Below are 15,984 nucleotides of genomic sequence, written 5' to 3' on the forward strand. Positions count from 1 at the left end.
TTTATTCTTTTTTTATTTTTTAAATTTTCTTTTCTTCTCTTTTTTTTTCCTTTTCTTTTCCTTTTCTTTTTTTTCTTTTTCTTCTTCTCCTTCCTTCCTCTCCCCCGTTCTCCTTTCTTCTCCCCCCGCGCGGCCGGCGGCGCCGGAAGGGGGCCAGGCCGCCGCGGCCGCGGGAGGGGGCCGGGCTGTGGCCGGCGACGGCCGTGGAGGGGCCAGATCGTGGCCGGGCCGTGGCGGCCGCGTGAGGGGCCGGGTCGTGGCCGGGCCGTGGGAAGTTCTCTCCTCCCGCGAGGCCGATAATGCCGGGCTGGGCCGTGGCGGACGCGGGAGGGGGCGGGTCATGACCGCCGGCGGCCGCAGAAAGGGGGAGGGCGCCCCCTTCTTCTTCCTGTTCTTCGGCCCCTCCCCACCGTGGAATCTCCTTTTTCGGCACCGTCCCTTTTCGTGACGGGGACATCGTCGCCGGCGGCGGCCGCGGGAAGAGGAAGACCACCCGTCTTCCTCTTCTTCGGCACCTCCCCACCATGGGGGCGGGGGAGAGGGAGGGGGTGCGACGGCGGGGCAGAGGGAGAGGGTGCGGCGGCGGGGGAGAGGGAGTGGGGTTGGGTGGGAGAGGAAGAGACGGTGAGAGAGAGGTTTTGGGGAGTAATTTTTTTTTTTTTAATTGGGGGTATTTTGGTCAAAAATACAGCTTTCCGAAAAAGCTGAAAACAGCATTTTCGGAAAGCTCCAAATTGGAGCTTCCCCCCAAAAGCTGTTTTCAGCTTCCCGCAAAAGCTGAAACAGCTTTTCGAAAAATTTACCAAACATCATTTTTTAGCTAAAAGTACTTTTGGAGGGCCAGAAAGTGCTTTTTGGCCCTCCAAAAGCTCCCCCAAACAGGGCCTAAGTCAAGCACTTTGATCCACAATAAGTCTTACTCAACTTGTTGTTGGATTTTCTTCGAAAAAGTTTTGCTGCATCTATTAAATACATATGAAATATTCTTCCACCCACTTATACTAACTCGGTAAGCAATATTCAGCCGACCTCAATAAATAGCACAAATTTTCATAAATTTCATTAATCTCTTCATATTAGTGGAAGGGGAAACATTTGTATGCATACAACAAGCACCATCTAGTATTACATTTTCTTTTCTTAGAGTTGTTATAACAACATCTTCTTTCAAATTCAGTATTTAAAAAATCAGTTATTTAGAAATATCTCAAAATTCTGAATTTTTTGGACTGTGTATAGCCATGCATGCTTAGATAGCCACCATGTTGCTTATCTTAAGAACGGAGGGCTTTCACTCATCTTCTGAAATAGAAAGCGTCATACCAAGATGCCAAACAAGTATAGTAGTTGCCAAAAAGAGATTGTGAGAACCTGCTGTTTCAAGAATGGGCAATATGGCATCTACCTAGGCATACATGGCTCAAAATGATGATGATGGTAGTAGGCCTCAAAATGTTTGTCGAATACAAAGAAATATTACACTTTTGTGTTCGGTGCCTCTAGAAGTGGCCATAGTGATTGAACGGTAATCTCTATAGCGCTTTAAATTGCAAAATATCTTCTTTGGTTAAAGGACATAATATTTTCATCTGCACTTTAATTACGAGATTCTTAATGTGTTGGAAAGCTAACTTAATGCTATCCAATGGCTCTGCTCTAATTTTCGATACACCCGATATTTTATTAGGTGAAGAATCCTACAAACCATTGTCATCAGAGGACAAATTTGTTCATTGCTTTTTGTCTTTGACATGCTTCTAGCTCATGATTTCTGCTCACTAATCTGTATTGCACACCCCCTGTGCAGAAGCCTGTCCTCCAGACTATAGACTCAAATGGACTTCTAGACCCAGAGCCCCACAACTAAACTTAGAAATGGAAATGAGACAAATACACGACTAAAATGAATTAGTAAACTTAAGTGTAAAAGACTAATCTTGCAACAATCATATCGGACCATTCGAGCAACTTACATGCATCTCTACCATGTCATTCTTTGGTGTCTTGTGTTTAGAAGGGGACAATAATAAATAATAGATTGATCAAACCTCTTCATGCATTGAGTCATGATCGTTGTATTTGCATGCACATTGCAATAGCATGTGGTAATCCTCCTCTCGTGTGAATCCCCACAAAAAATAGGAAAACTTTGAAGAATCTATTGATGCCTCATTGAAGAGACATCAATAGTAAAATCATGTGGATCCATCGTACTAATGAAGGTTCACAATCTGCAAGATCTTAGGGACCATCGAATTATATCCTTGACTACTGCATTTTGATGAAGGGCCTCATGTTGGGTTGGTGAAGATGTATCACCCTAATTTGTCATCCTCATGGAGATACATATAAAGACTGCATATTTTTCTTGCATAGGATTTTCATTGATCAAGTATACACCATGTGTCCTAGAATAAATCAATTATATTCATTGTTATTAAGGACTTAGCATTTTTTGGGATTTCTTCTCCTTCTTCTTCTTCCCACACACACTAGGGGGAGGGGTTTGGTGGATGGGTGAAACAATATCTTTAGTCAATCCAAGGTAAGACAATAAGTGGAGGCACCCAAAGATGGTGCATTTGGCAGATAATTTATGCAACCCTTAACCAAAGATTCATATTTGGTGTAAAACAAGTTCAAGTCATAAATGGTTCAGCCTTTTTAGACTCTTTTTTTTTATTAAAAGAAATGGCTTTAAGTTTGAACATTTGATTCATTTAACCCTATTTGACCTATTTAATAATTAGGCTGGGTCATAATATAACCCGTTTAAAACCTACCTACCTTTTTAGCCTAAGCCCCTTAACCTGTTTACCTATTTACCTATTTAAATCTATTTAGCATGTTAAAAAGCTACCTAACAAATGTAACTTGTTTAATATATGATTTGATCTATTTATTATATGGGTTATGTTGGTTAGGTCAAGTCACCTATTCTATTTAAAGGTTAGGTTCAAACCTATATTCTTAACATACTCAATAAAAGTTGGGTTCGAATTGATAATTTTTTTGATCTGATCCACATCCAACTCAACCTTTGTTTGACCTGATCTAAACCGACCTCATTGCAGCTCCTACTAATCACTATTTAACCATCACCACATAGTTTTCTTGGGATGTGGCAGTTTGGGATTGGTATTTAGTAGTGCGAGTGGGCCTCACTTATTGCTCAATTAGTTATAATTTTTTTTTTGGCACATAAAATTTTTTATTTTTCTGTGAACTAAGTGGTGGTGAGTAGCATAAGAAATTATTTCATGCACAAAAGGAATAAACTGAGATGAAATGCATAAGGCGACAATTGGCATGGTGTACTGCTATGTGGTGCATATTATAATTTTTGGGTACATATCTCATTCTCCGTAAAAAGTTAGTTTACATAACAAAAATTAGATCAATTTTAAATATTAAATTAGTTTCCCTGGCGGTCCAACGCTGGGCAGGTTGGCTGTTCTTGAATTTTCCTTTTCCATCACCGCCCCCGGCGCTCTATTTATAGTGTTTTTTAGCCCCCCCACTTCCCAATTTCCGCTATTGGCATCGCTAGAAGCGACAAGTTTTGATCTCCGATCCTTTGCTTCTTCTCCTCTCGATTCTTTCTATTTTCCTTTTCTTGATATCAGGGTTTTATAGGTTTGTCTCTTGGGTTCCAGTGGTTTCTAGATCGAATTTAGGGTCATTTTCTTTGGTAATCAAGAAGGGGAATTGGTGATGTTTACGCGGCAGAAGAAAGGGTGGTCCCTTCTGCCGAGGGCCACTGAAAGGAGCAGTGGCTCGGTCCCATTAAACCCTAGAGATGGCAGCGGAATGATTCTTAATATGGGGAATGGGAAGGGGAAGGGGATTGCGGTGGCTGAGGCACTGCCGCAACCACCCCAGGCATCACTTGGCGGTGATAAAGGTGCTGTCTTGGCCAGGGAATGCGGCGAGGAGGAGGTCTGGAGGTCGTTTAGAGAAGCAGGTTTTCTTGACGAGTCTGTGTTGCATAGAAGGAATTGTGAAGCGTTTGCTCAAAGAATTTCAGAGCTCGAGAAAGAGGTTAGCAGTGAGTCATGGACCCAATTATATGTTCTTTATTTCTCTATCTGTCTATGATACAGCGTAGTTTATGGTGGAGGTTTCAAATTTATCCGTATGTGATTGGAATGGGAATTGGGTGCTATTGACTTGTTGACATTTGTAAATTTTTAGTGCTTTGACCGATGAAAGTAAAATAGGTTGAATTCTTTTCTTTCAAAGATGGCTATATGCTGAACTGACATTATGGGAGCAAACATTCAAAAACATAAGGTTCTAAATATTAAATAAAATTAATATGATACGTATCTTGTGTAATTTTAGGGGGAAAAGAAATGAAAATAAGGTTTGTCTTAAATCTTGTGGTTGGGAAATATATTATGATGATCATTTTCATTGTTTGAAGTTATTAGGAAGATTGGTGGAGAAAAAGAAAAGGCATATTTAACGTGAGAGGGAGTAGGGAGGTGCTTTTGGGGCGTCATATGTGTTTGCCGCATATGAGATATATTGCTCAAGGAAATATTCATTGGATCATTGTACAATCAACCTTTCAACATTATAGGCAATAAAAAGTGTGTGATAACATAAGTAAATTTAGAAGCATCAAATTATAAATTGATGTCAGAAGAAGCTAGACTTTTTCTTGAAAATGTAGAGATATATAAAAATAAAATAAACCAACTAAAAATGTACTCTGCACCATTTTACTCCACATGAAGTTATTAAGTTTTTGAATTTACTGTATTCTTTGTAATTCGTTCATTCAACAACAGAATAAAGATAAAATGCTGCCAATGAAACATTCTGCACCTTATTATTGCTGACGATGTTCTAGATTATCCCAAACTGTTACTCTATAATTTTGGTTTATTAGTCCAGATTATCCCAATTAATCAGTAGTTCATTATTTGCCGATGATGTTCCTACTCTCTAGATTGGTGATGGGTTATCATGATTTAATGATCTTTGCTTGGAATTATCTCTTTATTTTTATATGTTTCAGGAATAATGGTTGGTAAGTCCCCCACTTGATCAAGTTTTAACTTAATCCCAACAAAATATCATACGTATTGTGCTCAATTTTTCATAAGAATCTGGTGTTGACACTTGGCAAACATAGGCACGAAAAGATATGCAAATATTTTGGAAGAAATGATGGAGGCGCCCTAATATTATCATCACCATTATTTTAGATTTGTCCAGTTAGGACGGGTTCAACCTGTGCATACAATGTCAAAGGGTATGTTTGGGCATATTTGCAACTGATTTTTAACTTGACAGCCTTTTTTCTTTTTTTCTTTTTGTTTTATTAAAATAGTGCTGAATTCTTTGTCATGGCAGCATAGGCAAGGGAAGGGCCTACCATATAACTTTGAAGGTTAGTTGATGGACAAGGGTACATATTTTATTGGTGCAGTTAACTTCGTACTACTAGAAGATGGTTTTTGGAATTTCTCTTAGATCTGCAAAGATTCTTAGAGAAGAGGGAATACACCACAATTTAATATGGGGCTCTCTGTTAAGCTCTGAGGCATATTGGTGATGAAAAATTTAAAGTGGAACATAATATAAGAACAAATACTAGCAAATATAGAACAAGAAAATCCTAAACAAAAAGACCTCAAGCTTAAACTTGTAGCTGATGTCTTACAAATTTTATGTTTACATTTGCTATTTTTTTTTTTCTGTTGAAAAATAAAGTAAATAAAGTAGAATATGTTTGGAAATGAGTCGATAATCTATCAATATAGGCTTAGTTTGAAAGGCATCGAACCGCGCCAACTAGTATCTTAATTCTGATATGCTGCAATATAGAATAATGTAATCTACCCACAAATCAAGGTTGATACAGTGGAACATTTGTAGTGCATGACATGGTACAATACAGACTGACACTTGGATCCTTAGTCTTGACTCATTGTCCTTTAAGCCCTTAAGTTTCTTCTTTGTTAGATATCTTTTGTGAAAGTAATTGTGCATAATAGCAGCATTTTCAAGGATTTGAGTTATTGTTAGTTTGCTAGAAACTTCCACCTTTGATGATACATTTTATATATGCATCAATGTCTTTGCTCATATGAGATATAGAAGTCATCATTTGTTCCTTGCACACATTGCAGATTCTTTGAAGATTACAGATTGCCCCTCTCCCCTTGCTTGTAGGATTGGGTCCTAATAAAAATAAAATCATATGCTTTGGTTCTGGGCATACATGGCATTGTTATTGCTCGTAGGATAAAATTTTGGTTCTATGTCAGATAAGCATGAAATGAGTTTCAAGGCTTGGAATTTCTAGTGAGCTTTGAAGAAAATTCAAATTTAAAATTATAGAAGGCAGAAAGAAAGAAATAAAGAAAAAGAAGCAAAGGAATGCGAGGAAAACACATAGATTTGGAGTGCAGTATGCATTTGAGGGATCCTAAATCTGGTTTAAGTGTTGAAAGCATCTTATACAAGGTACGCCGTACTGGTACGAACCAGGTGGTACGGGGCATGCCATACCGTACCGGTGGCATACCGAGTGTTAGTATGCCAAAAAAATTCATACCATACCGTACCGACACTATGCTAGTGTGGTACCGATAGGAAGTCCGGACCGAGACGATGAATTTTGGTCTTATACATGTGAATGCTTCTCATCCTCTTTTGGACATGGTTGATGACTATAGAACTCTGCTATGACAGTTAATTGCCAAAATATACTCTTTTTTGGTGGAAAAGATGTACTCTTTTTAACACTCTTGGAGCAATCTGAAACCAACCAAACTTCTATCTTTGTTATATGAGAACTCCTAGATCAACTTTGACCCTTTTTTTTTCTTTGTAAAACCTAAATGTGCAAAAGGTTAAAGTAATTCTAATTTGTTAAATGGAGAAACTAATTTTAGTTGACTGGAGAACGGAATACTGAGCAAGCGGGTGGAAGTTACAGAGGATAATTTGATGAAGTTCATGAATGGTTATGTAGTCTAAATAAATTGATCTTAACTAGTAGGGATAAGGCTTCCTGGTCACGGGTTTGTTCGTATGATCTGGAGGAATTGATCTCTAAATTGTTGATTCATAAGAATGTTGATCATACTGGTACCAACCTATGACTTCATTGTTATGTGGCTTGGGTCATTGGAGAGTTTCTAGGGAATCAATTACTTTATTGGCAGTTATCTTTCTTGTATGACTTAGTTAAGAATAGGTGAGAAATATGGCGGATAACCATTGATACAACTGGTTAACCGTATTAACCATTAATATTCACATTTTGACAACTCAGTGCTTTTTCCTTCCCTTAATGTTGGAATCCTCCATCAACCAACCTTCACTTTTTCCTACTTGGTGTCTGACAAAGTGACATGTATGCATCTTGACATGTATGCAAATTGGCTGCCGTACATGTACATTTGACTGCTCTGTGATTTATTTTGTCTGATGAGGAGAATTGCTTTTTGCTTTTAAAGACTGCACTATACCATTCATACATAAAATTGTTTTCTTTTTTTGGTTCAGTTCTTGAACAGATGTTTGTAAGGTTGTGGTCATACAATTGGTCCATCTATATATATCGCAGCCTCAGTAGTTTGTTTCCTTTTCTGCCGTCATATGGTAGTTATCAACTGCATTCAGTGTTTTATGTTTATGGTCTCTTTCATTAAGCAAACTTAGCTTATCCTTCAGCAATTCAGTTGTGTATGATCCCTTCATCTAAGTTCTAATTTGCCATTTTAGATCATTACTTGTCAAGTAATTCAGGCAACTAGTATGAAGCTGTATAATCTGTATTTGTTTGGTTTAGTTTCACATCTATCACTTCTGCTCTGTCTTGGTTGTCAAATGTTACCCAACTGTATTTTTTTGAGCAGCTTTATGACTACCAATATAATATGGGGCTTCTCCTGATTGAGAAGGAGGAGTGGGCTTCCAAATATGAAGAAATAAGGAAAGGATTGGCAGAAGCAGGGGAAACCCGAAAGCGTGAACGAGCAGCACATTGGATTGCTAGATCTGAACTTGAAGGCCGGGATGAGAATATGAGGAAAGGTTTGGTGGTTGAGAAGCAGTCTGTTGTTGATGTATGAGACTGGCAGATTTCCTTTTTCCTTTAATATAAACTGTCTGCTGACTCCAGAAATAATTATTGCTCCATAGTCATGTTTGCATTCCATTCTTTTCTTGATTTATTTGTTGCTTGTATTGTTATGTTAATGCTAATATTAGTCACAATTATATCTTGACATCTGTAGAGCTTAAATTTCTATTTCTCTTTGTGCTTTGTAGGTTATAACACAATCATCTCTGTAGTAATTCTGAATTTACATAGATTTGATAAATTGATATTCTTTTGACATCTGTTCATTTATTTGGCAAACTGTTTGCTTATATTATGTAATAATTCTCCCATGAGTATGGTTTGCTGTATTGTCGTGAACCGCCTGGGTCAGGGCGTCCCGAGTTCTACTCGGGTGGACCGGCACGATTCCACCTCTCGGTTCGAGAAACTGGCGAGGGAGGGGGGAAGGGGAGAAGGAAAGAGAGAGAAAGATAGGCAGGCTGTTTCGAACGAATAGGGGCCGGGGGTCTTTTTTTTATTTTATTTTTCGAAGCATTAAGTGAAGTCGGCAGGGCTTGCCGACTTCACTTAGATATTTGAAAAATAAAAAAGGGTTCGAATATTTAAGTGAAGTCGGTAAGGGGCTTGCTGACTTCACTTAATACTTAGAAAAATAAACAAGGGGCTCCGACCCTTATTTCGTTCGAAATAGGAGGTCCGGAGCGCTCCCTCTGCTTCCCCCCTAATTCTCTCCCCTCTCTCTCCTCTCTCTCCCTTCCTCCTTTTCCTTCTCCATCCCTCCTATATCTCTTTCTCTTCCTCTCTTTCCTTTTCCCTCTCCCTATACCTTGCCTGCTGTGTTATGTCGGTACGGGCCCGGCACGGAACGACACGATACCGAACCGAACCATGTAATTGGGTAACTGGTGCGGGTCTCTGTACTAGCACAACATATCTCACCCATGAGAGAATGTCTTTGCTTGCTTTTATTTTTTTTTTTATTTTTTGGGAGTCTCGTGTATGTTTCTTGCAAATTTTGCATTTTAAGCTGGTCCCTTTGTTGGTAATAATTCTCCCACGAGAGAATGTCTTTGCTTGCTTTTATGTGTTTTTTTTGGTGGAGCCTCACATGTGTTTTCCTTGCAAATTTTGCATTTTAAAGTAATTGATTGTTTTGAATCATCTGTTCCTTCACTCATCCTTTTTTTTCTTTTCTTCAGTTCATTTTTTGGTGAAATTGGTTACCGATGCTAGTAATGCGGCTGTGCTGTAAGACCACAATTATCAATTGCAGATTGGGCTATCTTCTCTTTTCTTTTCTTTTCTTTTTCTGGGGTGCGCTTTTTTTTTCTTGTTTTGGGGGGGGGGGGGGGTGTAGAGGAGATTCACAACCAAATTGGGTTGTATTCTTCTACTGTGGTTTTAAATTAATATTTATATTATTTTTGTGTCTGTTTCACATCCTAGTGATATATAATTTGTCCTTTGTGGTGCTGTTCTGGCATGGTTTTTGCATCTTATCATTGTGGAAAAGCAGCTAAGTGTGCAATCAAGGTAGCTGAAACATAGAAAGTCGTTGATTTCTCATTTGATGAAGCTGCCTTATTGATTAAGCTGTTTGCTAGCATTAAAAGACATGCATTATTGAAAGGCTTGAGAAGACTCGGGATGCAAACAGTTGTTAGAGAAAAAATATCTTGTAGTTGGTGAATGCAACAAAAACTCCGCTAAATGTTGATCCATGAAGGAGAGGACATTAATTGTATGGAATCTAATGCTAGCATCAGCTGTGATTAATCTAAAAAGTGTGGTGAGGATTAGACAGAGCACTGTCTATGCCTCCATAGTCTATCCTCTAAGGCTTTAACTCCATAAAATGTCAGGACATAATTTTAGACTCAGGATATGTCATGATGTGGTCTCGTAGTAGTTGCAATTGGGTGATCAACATGCTGGATAGCAAAATTATAAAAACATGCCATATCAAGTAATAGGTACTTGCACAATTTTGAGTTACGGTGAGTTGATTCATGCTGAATACAGGAAAATGTATTTTTGAAGCCAACACTCCCATTGATCTTAAACTATCAATGATAATTATGTTTACACTCAAAATAAAGAAAATCTGCAGCATAAATACTTGTTAAGCATAAAATTATATATATATATATATATATATATATATATATATATATATATATATGTATATTGAATAATTTATGCAAGCTGGAGGGTGAGCCTCAATGCAATTGTAAGGTTGTTCCATTGTGACCCGAAACCACAGATTTGAAACATGGAAACTATCTCTCCGCCGTGGGGGTAACATAGCTAGTTGCATACTTCTGACCCTCACTAGACTGTGCAGTGGCAGGAGTATCATCTACTAGGGCAACCTTTTTTAATAATTTATATAAGCTGAATGGAAACCTTATATGCTTTTAGCTTTACAATTGATACTTTATTGTGTGCTGAGATGTGGATGCATCATTTCTTGTCATTTTGAGAGATCATCCTCAAAATTTGACACGTGGTCAATACCATACATGCATTGCAAAAATTACGTTTAAAGCTTGTTGCATTCATGCCTGACTGTTGAGTTTCTTATCCTAAGGAATTTTTACGTTTCATGCATTTCTAGGTACTCTTAGTATCTTTTCGTTGTAGAAGAAATGATTGATCTGCTTTGTTTATCTTTTCTCCCCCCCTCTGATGGAATTGTCTTATGTCTCTGTTTCCTCACTTATGTTTCAAGGCATTTATTTCATCTCTCTCACTGGATCTGTTTTTATTCAGCTTGAAAAGGCCTTTCATGATAAGTCGGGGGAAAATGTGGAAGCTAAATTCATGTTTGATGAGCAGTTGGCCGAAACTCATGCTCTGGAGGCAAGTATTGGGGATAGATATTTGGAGATTAAAGGAAAGCTACATTCTGTGGATCCTAGGCTAGCAGAAGAAAGTTGGAGGAGTCCAGAGATGGATAGAAAGTTAGAGGATGTGGAGGTTCATGAGCCTGAGCTTCGAAAAGAATCCACAGCCTTTACAACTGGGTATTCCTTTTGCCCTTCTAGTTTAAGTTTTTACCTAGTTGATTAATGTGCCTTGATGCTTACATTCTTTGATTCCTTGAAATTGCTTTTGTTTCTTGAATGGTGATTGTAATTGTAATCTACAACTTCCAGAAAGAGGAAACATGAGAACGACCTCACTCAACAAAGAGAAGTGTTCCGAGCTTGGGAACAGAAGCTGCAGGATGGTCAGAAAAAGCTTGACGAGGAGCAGAGCTTCCTTGATGGGGGAGAGAATGAGGCAAATTGGAGAGATATTGTTCTCCAAAAGGAAGAAGAGCTTGAAGAGGCTAGAAAAGAAACAGAAGTTGCTAATAATTCATTAAAAAATAAAGAGAAGGATATCAGCACAAGACTGGAAGCTTTAGATGCTAAAGGGAAGGTTAGATTTAAGTTAGTTTTGCTTGAACTACCCCAAATATGTTGTCTCTTTTTCCAACTTTATTTTTTTTCAAATTTTCGTTACTTTGATTGCAATAAGCTGTCGAGGAAGAAAGAGAAATGTTTAGTTGCAAAAGAAGAAAATCTTAATTTTAGAGGATGTGTGTCTATTATGAAATGCTGAAAATTTATTGGAAATTGCTTGACTATTAAGTATATTGCTGTTTTCAAGCTGCAAATGCTTGCTTGCATTTCTCTTTCGCTTTGTAGCATTTTTAAGGCTTAGAAGACACCAATATGCCAAAGAGCCGTATGCAACATAGTCCTATAATCATCGCATAAAAGGCCAGATTACAAATAGGTGGGATAGGCATGTGGTTATAAAAGTGTCTTCATGTATTAATTTAGCAGAATATTTCTGCATGTTGCAAGGACTGTGCAAGAAAGCCCTATATTCAGCCTTTGTGTGCTAACATATGTTATGCCATACATAATAGTAGACGCATCAGAAGGACTTAATCTTGATCTGCAAAGGAACAATTTCAAGTATGAAATTTACTGTTACAATAGTAGATGCTCTTGCAACCTGAATCTTCGTCGAAGTACTTGTTTATTCAAATAAAATATTAACTGTGTCAACATCTGAGCTGTGTTCGTGGACGGGATGTTTTGCGTTTGTATGGTGATTTTATTAGCAGCTGAAGTTTAACTTACTCTTGGTGAATTCCATTTGTATCTCCATTAATCATAGGATCCTGTTGTTTATTTATTGTTTCATTGCAGGCCTCCTTTATGTTTTACTTTTAACATATTTTCTTGACCACACAAGTTGTTCCCCACTTTCAATTGATAATCCTGTCTCATCTTTTTGGAATTGTGAAGGTAGAGATCCAGAAACTTTTAGATGATCACAAAATGATTCTGGAATCCACGAAACGTGAGTTTGAGTTGGAGATGGAGAAGAAAAGGAACATCTTTGATCAAGAGGTGAAAGACAGATTGGATGCAGTGGAGAAGAAGTCCATTGAAATCAATGTCAGAGAGGTTCAAATTTTTAATAAAGAGCAGGATTTGGAGATTGAATTGCAGAAATTGAAGAACAAAGATAAAAGGTTTAACGAGATATTGGATGCTTTAAAGGAGAGGGAGGACTCCATAAGAAAAGATGAGAATAAGTTGAAGGATGAAAAAGAGAACCTAGCTAGAGATACCCAGAAGCTGGTGTCTTCTCAAACTGAACTTGAGAATTCAAGAGCTGCAATGGAAGCTGAAAGGCTGCAAACTATCAAGGAGAGGGAAAATCTTGAAGTAGCTAGGGAGGAGAGGGTGTACCATCTTCTACTGCAATCAAAATTAGAGCAGGAGGTTGATGATTACAGGATCATGAAAGAAGCACACAGAAAGGAAACTGAAGAGCTGAGAAAGGAAAGGGACAGACTTGAGAAAGAGTCAGAAGTGCTGGATAATAGAAAATTAGCATTGGAAACAGAGCTAAAACAGCTCAATGTTGAGAAAGAAAGGTTTGAAAAATGGCGATGTGTTGAAGAGGGGAAGTTGAAAAAAGAGAGGCTGAAATTAACCATTCTTATCCAGAGGGAGTTGGAAGAGGTCGGAGCGGTAAAGGAGACTCTTGGAAACTCATTAATACACCAATTGGATCCTGTTGAATTGTTCAAGAAGAAACATGCTGATATCAAGGATGCAGATGAATTGAAAATTCAGAAGTTGAAGCCAGATCAAGATTGGCTGGAAGGGGATAAAGAACTACATGTTTGTAGAAATAAATGGGAAGCTGAGCAGCTAGATATTCAGAAGGACATCACTACCCTCCAGTTTATCAGGAAGAGCCTGAAGAATCAACAAGAAGCTTTGATAAAGGAAAAGGAGCGCATTTTTGCCCTGGCTGAGCAGTTCAAGTGTTGTAAAAACTGTGGGTTCAAAATTGGTGATGCAGATGTTCATGGTATCCAAATTCCAAGAGGAACTGAGGGTTCGGAGAACATTCTTCTGTCAAGCCTTGCCAATAACTATTTGAAGGAGCCTATGGAGGGTGAGCATACAGATGCATCTCCTCAGGGTACAAGCCCTCAACATGTTACTTTAGGTGGCTGTGAGTCCTTTCTGCAAAAATGTTCGAGCTTATTCTCTCATGGAAAAGTGGCAACTCAGTCTTCTGATGGTCATATAAAGAAGTCCTCTTTATTTAATGCTCATCTTGATGCAGAGGCTTCAGAGGAGGAAGCAAAGTTCCAACATGCACCATCCTTCAGTGTTGTGAACACTTCTGTTGATATGTGTAGGGCTCAATCTGTTGGTGAAGTTTGGTATAATGGAGAATCAAAGGGACTAGATAAAGCCAATGATGAGGCAAAACCTTCATTTGGAGTGGCAGACATTTCCACTGAAATGATGAAATTTCAGTCAGGCAATAATGCAACGGAGATGGAAGATGAGCCAAATTTTCCCTCAATTCATGAAAAGAGTGGCAGGGAGGGATCTTTTCTGCTTCCTGAGACTAATTCCCAGGTTCAGGCATCGAAACAGAGACAGCACCAATCCAGCTCAAGTGCTAGGTGTAAAATTATCAAAAGAACGCTTTCTGTTACGGCAGTTGTTGAAGATGCCAGAGCTATCACTGGGGTGAATTCCGAAGAGAAACACGATGAACAGTCAAATGGGGAAGACAGACATTCTCAGTGTGCTCATGAAGAAAGCCTAGATGATTCTGTTCATGATGATCAGTTGCCATCAAATGCAGAGCAGAACACCCATTTTTCCGATGCTTCTGGATTGACAAATAGCGAGCTGGATGCAGGGGACGGCGAAGTGCATTCTGAGAGTGTATCACGTCGAGGGCGTCGGAAAAGACGACAAACAACATCTCCTGGAACAGTAACCCCAGGATTGAAGCGCTATAACCTCAGACACTCCACAATGTAAGTAATCTACTTTATAGACTAATCTTATTTTTCAAGTTGCAGTCATATCTTTATCACAGGGAAGACTGAAACTGCTAATCATATCCTGTTACAATATGTCAAAATATTGTAGTAGGTCCCCAAAATCCAACCCTTTTTGTTTGCAAATACCACATTCAGAATCTGATCAGATGCAATTAATATGTTATCCTTAAGAAATTGTTAACAAGAGACTCATTTGAAGTTTATCTTTCATGTCAGTGTGGCCACAATGACAACAGCCCAAGGATTATCCAATCAGAAAAATGGACAGAAGAAAGGAAGCCCATGGCAACCACATTAGAAACAAGATGCTGAAGGGTGGTAGTGATGATGATGGAGTTCAGGACATGAAGTTAATGGCACATTTTTGTCCGCATTTGTTGGTGTCAATGAGAGAATTATTTACGTCTTAAGAACACCTAGGTGGGAAATGACTTTGAAAGTAGTGATTTCTCATCCCAAAATCTTGCCCAGATAGACATTTTCACTGTTCTGGTGTGATGATTTTCATTTCTTAGTAAGCGCATGGCATCTGAGGAGTGCTTTTCATTTGTAGCTCCAATCACCATTTTCGGAGGTACTTTGGTGCCATGTCATGATATCCAGCAATATTGCTTAAGGAGATGGGAAGCAGTTGGTATGGGATTATATCATTTTAGCTGGAGCTTGACTCCTCCATCCATGTATAGGATAATAATTTCCTCAAAAAGTAAATTGCAGCATTTGGGTTTGCAAGAGGCTTCAACCATTTCTTCTTAAGCTAAATCTATGAATATTCAAGCTGTATTTCCACCCACAGAGGATGTTATGCAGATATGCTGGGTGCAATCCTGAGATTGATGGGATGCCACAAATCATTCTTTTTCAAAAAGATATGTGGACCATATATCATTTTGTACAAGAGTCCAACTTCAAGTACCAGGACATTGCTTTTTATTGTTATTATTATTATTATTATTCGCTGCTGCTGATGCTACTACTATTATTATTATTTATAATTTCTATTTTCATGTAGAACTAGGAGGGAGAAAATCCATAAAAAAATTGGTGAGGATGGTGACTTAAATCCAGGTCATTGGTACCATTTCCCGTAACGAGCTGAAATAGTTGGAGCCATCTTGATAATCCCTCGCTTCATCTAACATCATGTTTTAGTTTTTCTTTTGTGAACAGGACAATTCCTTGCTCATCAGGGCCCAGCAACAATTGTCTCCCTTGTCCACAAGATCAAGCTGTTAAAGAATGAACGCATGGTAGCCCTCGAGCACATGATCACCATACAGTATTACCATTTTTTATATTTTATATTTTCACAAGCTTGTCTATATTTATTTGAAAATAGGATTTTTTTTTTTGTTGTTGCAAATTTACATTTTATTGGAAGTTTGATGATCTCTTGGAGGCCAGTAGACTTGTTCAATGGGAGGGCCGGGCTGGGTTCGAGCTCGACTCAACCAAAAATATAACTGATATTAGCTAGGTCCGAATCTAGTACTTACTCGAGCTTCAG

At 38.5% G+C, this 15,984-nt stretch overlaps 1 protein-coding gene across 1 annotated transcript; it reads left to right on the forward strand.

Moving 5' to 3' along the window:
- The first annotated feature begins 3,334 nt into the window (after positions 1-3,334).
- LOC103715139 (nuclear matrix constituent protein 1-like) lies at positions 3,335-15,439 on the forward strand. The gene is made up of 6 exons (XM_008802674.6): positions 3,335-4,041; positions 7,881-8,090; positions 10,862-11,115; positions 11,248-11,515; positions 12,397-14,450; positions 14,694-15,439. The coding sequence occupies exons 1-6, from the start codon at positions 3,715-3,717 to the stop codon at positions 14,773-14,775; spliced, it is 3,195 nt and encodes a 1,064-aa protein (XP_008800896.3). The 5' UTR covers positions 3,335-3,714; the 3' UTR covers positions 14,776-15,439.
- Positions 15,440-15,984: the final 545 nt, after the last annotated feature.

The sequence above is a fragment of the Phoenix dactylifera genome, chromosome 9 (assembly GCF_051530095.1).
Source record: "Phoenix dactylifera cultivar Ajwa chromosome 9, Ajwa_hap1_PhDact_Kaust_v1.1, whole genome shotgun sequence".
In the NCBI taxonomy this organism is placed as follows: Eukaryota; Viridiplantae; Streptophyta; class Magnoliopsida; order Arecales; family Arecaceae; genus Phoenix; species Phoenix dactylifera.